Source organism: Acanthisitta chloris, unplaced genomic scaffold (genome assembly GCF_000695815.1).
Source record: "Acanthisitta chloris isolate BGI_N310 unplaced genomic scaffold, ASM69581v1 scaffold32746, whole genome shotgun sequence".
Lineage (NCBI taxonomy): Eukaryota > Metazoa > Chordata > Aves > Passeriformes > Acanthisittidae > Acanthisitta > Acanthisitta chloris.
This window is the reverse complement of record NW_008680278.1, coordinates 1-2025: the sequence shown is the minus strand read 5'-3', so window position 1 is coordinate 2025 and position 2025 is coordinate 1. Positions and strand designations below refer to the sequence as shown.

The 2025-nt window shown below is 63.1% G+C and overlaps 1 protein-coding gene across 1 annotated transcript; it reads left to right on the top strand.

Moving 5' to 3' along the window:
* Positions 1-311: 311 nt before the first annotated feature.
* On the top strand, positions 312-2019 carry LOC103805021 (transportin-3-like; the record flags this gene model as incomplete). Its single annotated transcript, XM_009077655.1, has 5 exons — positions 312-464; positions 882-976; positions 1094-1250; positions 1549-1716; positions 2013-2019. Coding segments are annotated over exons 1-5 (580 nt in total), but the record flags the coding sequence as incomplete, so codon positions are not given.
* Between the last annotated feature and the right edge of the window lie 6 nt (positions 2020-2025).

Genomic DNA, 2025 nt, shown 5'->3' with positions numbered 1-2025 from the left:
AGGACCCCGCGGATTTGCTGCTTGCCAGGGAGGGCTTGGGAAGGACCCTGTGGTAAATGCCGGGAATTCCACTGTAAACCCTGGAGGAGGAGAGAGGCTCTGGGGTGCAGGGAAGGGCCAGGGTGGCTCGAGGTGGTGGATGTGACATGTAGCGGTGCGAAACCCCTGCGGGGCGGGTGCTGGGAGAGGGAACTGATGATCCCAGCACTGCCATGCCTGGCGTTCCCTGCCCTCCCGTGGCTCGAGGGAAGCTTCCAGGGACGGCCCTGCCCGCGGGAGGAGCCCCAGGCTCAGGGAATGCAGGATCCCGGATGGATCCGGCAGTGCCAGCACTCCTGTCCCCGCAGATGGTGAGCGTGTACCGGGCACACCAGCACTCCTGTTTCCTCTACCTGGGCAGTATCCTGGTGGATGAGTACGGCATGGAGGAGGGCTGTCGGCAGGGCCTGCTCGACATGCTGCAGGTGAGACCTGCCCACGCAGGGACTCACTGAGGCTGCAACAGCCCTTGGAGCACACAGAGTCCAACCCTTCCCAGCAGTGCCAAGGCCACCCCTGACCATGTCCCTGAGTGCCACATCCACATGGCTGTTAAATCCCTCCAGGGATGTGACTCCCCTTCTGTCCTGAGCAGCTGTGCCAGGGCTGGACAACCTTTCCAGGAGGGATTGTCCCTAATATCCAATCTATAGAACCTCAGACCTTAAAGCCCATCCAGTGCCACTCCCTGCCATGTTCAGGGACACCTTGCACCAGCCCGGGTGGCTCCAAGCCCCATCCAGCCTGGCCTGGAAAATGCTTCAGGGATGGGGTAGCCCTGTCCCCACACAGTTTGGGATGTGATGCCAGGAAGTTGCTGATGGATCCCTGTCCCTCCCCAGGCTCTCTGCATCCCAACCTTCCAACTCCTCGAGCAGCCCAACGGCCTCCAGAACCACCCGGACACCGTGGACGACCTCTTCCGCCTGGCAGCCAGGTGCCCCCACGCTGCTCCCCCTGCTCAGGGACACTGCAGCCCTCTGTCCCCATGAGGGTCCCACGTGGGTGGGAGCAGGCAGGACCTGCCCCTGACCCCTCTGTGCTGTCCTGGCAGGTTCATCCAGCGCAGCCCCGTGACCCTGCTGCGCAGCCAGGTGATGATCCCCATCCTGCAGTGGGCCATCGCTGCCACCACGCTGGACCACAGGGATGCCAACTGCAGTGTCATGAAGTTCCTGCGGGATCTCATCCACACTGGAGTGGCTAACGACGTGAGTGACCCCCAAGGGCGTTCCTCGGGGGGTTCTTCCTCTGTGGAGGTGTCATCATGGAATGGGTTGGGGGGGAAGGACCTTAATGACCACCCAGTGCCACCTCCTGTCATGGGCAGGGACACCTCACACTAGCCCAGAGGGGTCCAAGCCCCATCAGCCCCATCATTCTCACCAGCCTCATCCCATGGTCCCCCCAAACCACTGTGGTTCCTACAGAAGCTCTGGGAGTTCCTTCTGGAGCAAGGAGCATGTCCTGTCCCCAGGCCCTGCTCACCCCCTTGCCCTTCTCCCCCAGCACGAGGAGGACTTTGAGGTGCGGAAGGAGCTCATCAACCAGGTGATGACCCAGCTGGGGCAGCAACTGGTCAGCCAACTGCTGCACACCTGCTGCTTCTGCCTCCCGCCCTACACCCTGCCCGATGTGGCCGAGGTGCTCTGGGAGATCATGCAGATTGACCGCCCGGTGAGGACACTGCCCCAGGGGTGGAGTGGGACCAGAGGGGTGGGGTGGACAGGATGGACCCCCAAAGGGATGGACGCTAAAGGGATGAGCTGGAGCCCGAGAGGGAGAGGTTGGAGCCCCAGAGGGCCCGGTGGGATCCCCAAAGGGCTGGACTGGACCCCAGGGGATAGGCTGTAGCCCTGAGCCTCCCCAGTGGCCATGTGGGACCCCAAAGCCCTGGGGCAGGCCCTGGAGCCTGGTCTGGCTCCACATGCCATTCCCCTCCCTGTGTGTGACCATTCCCCTCCCTGGCACAGACCTTCTGCCGCT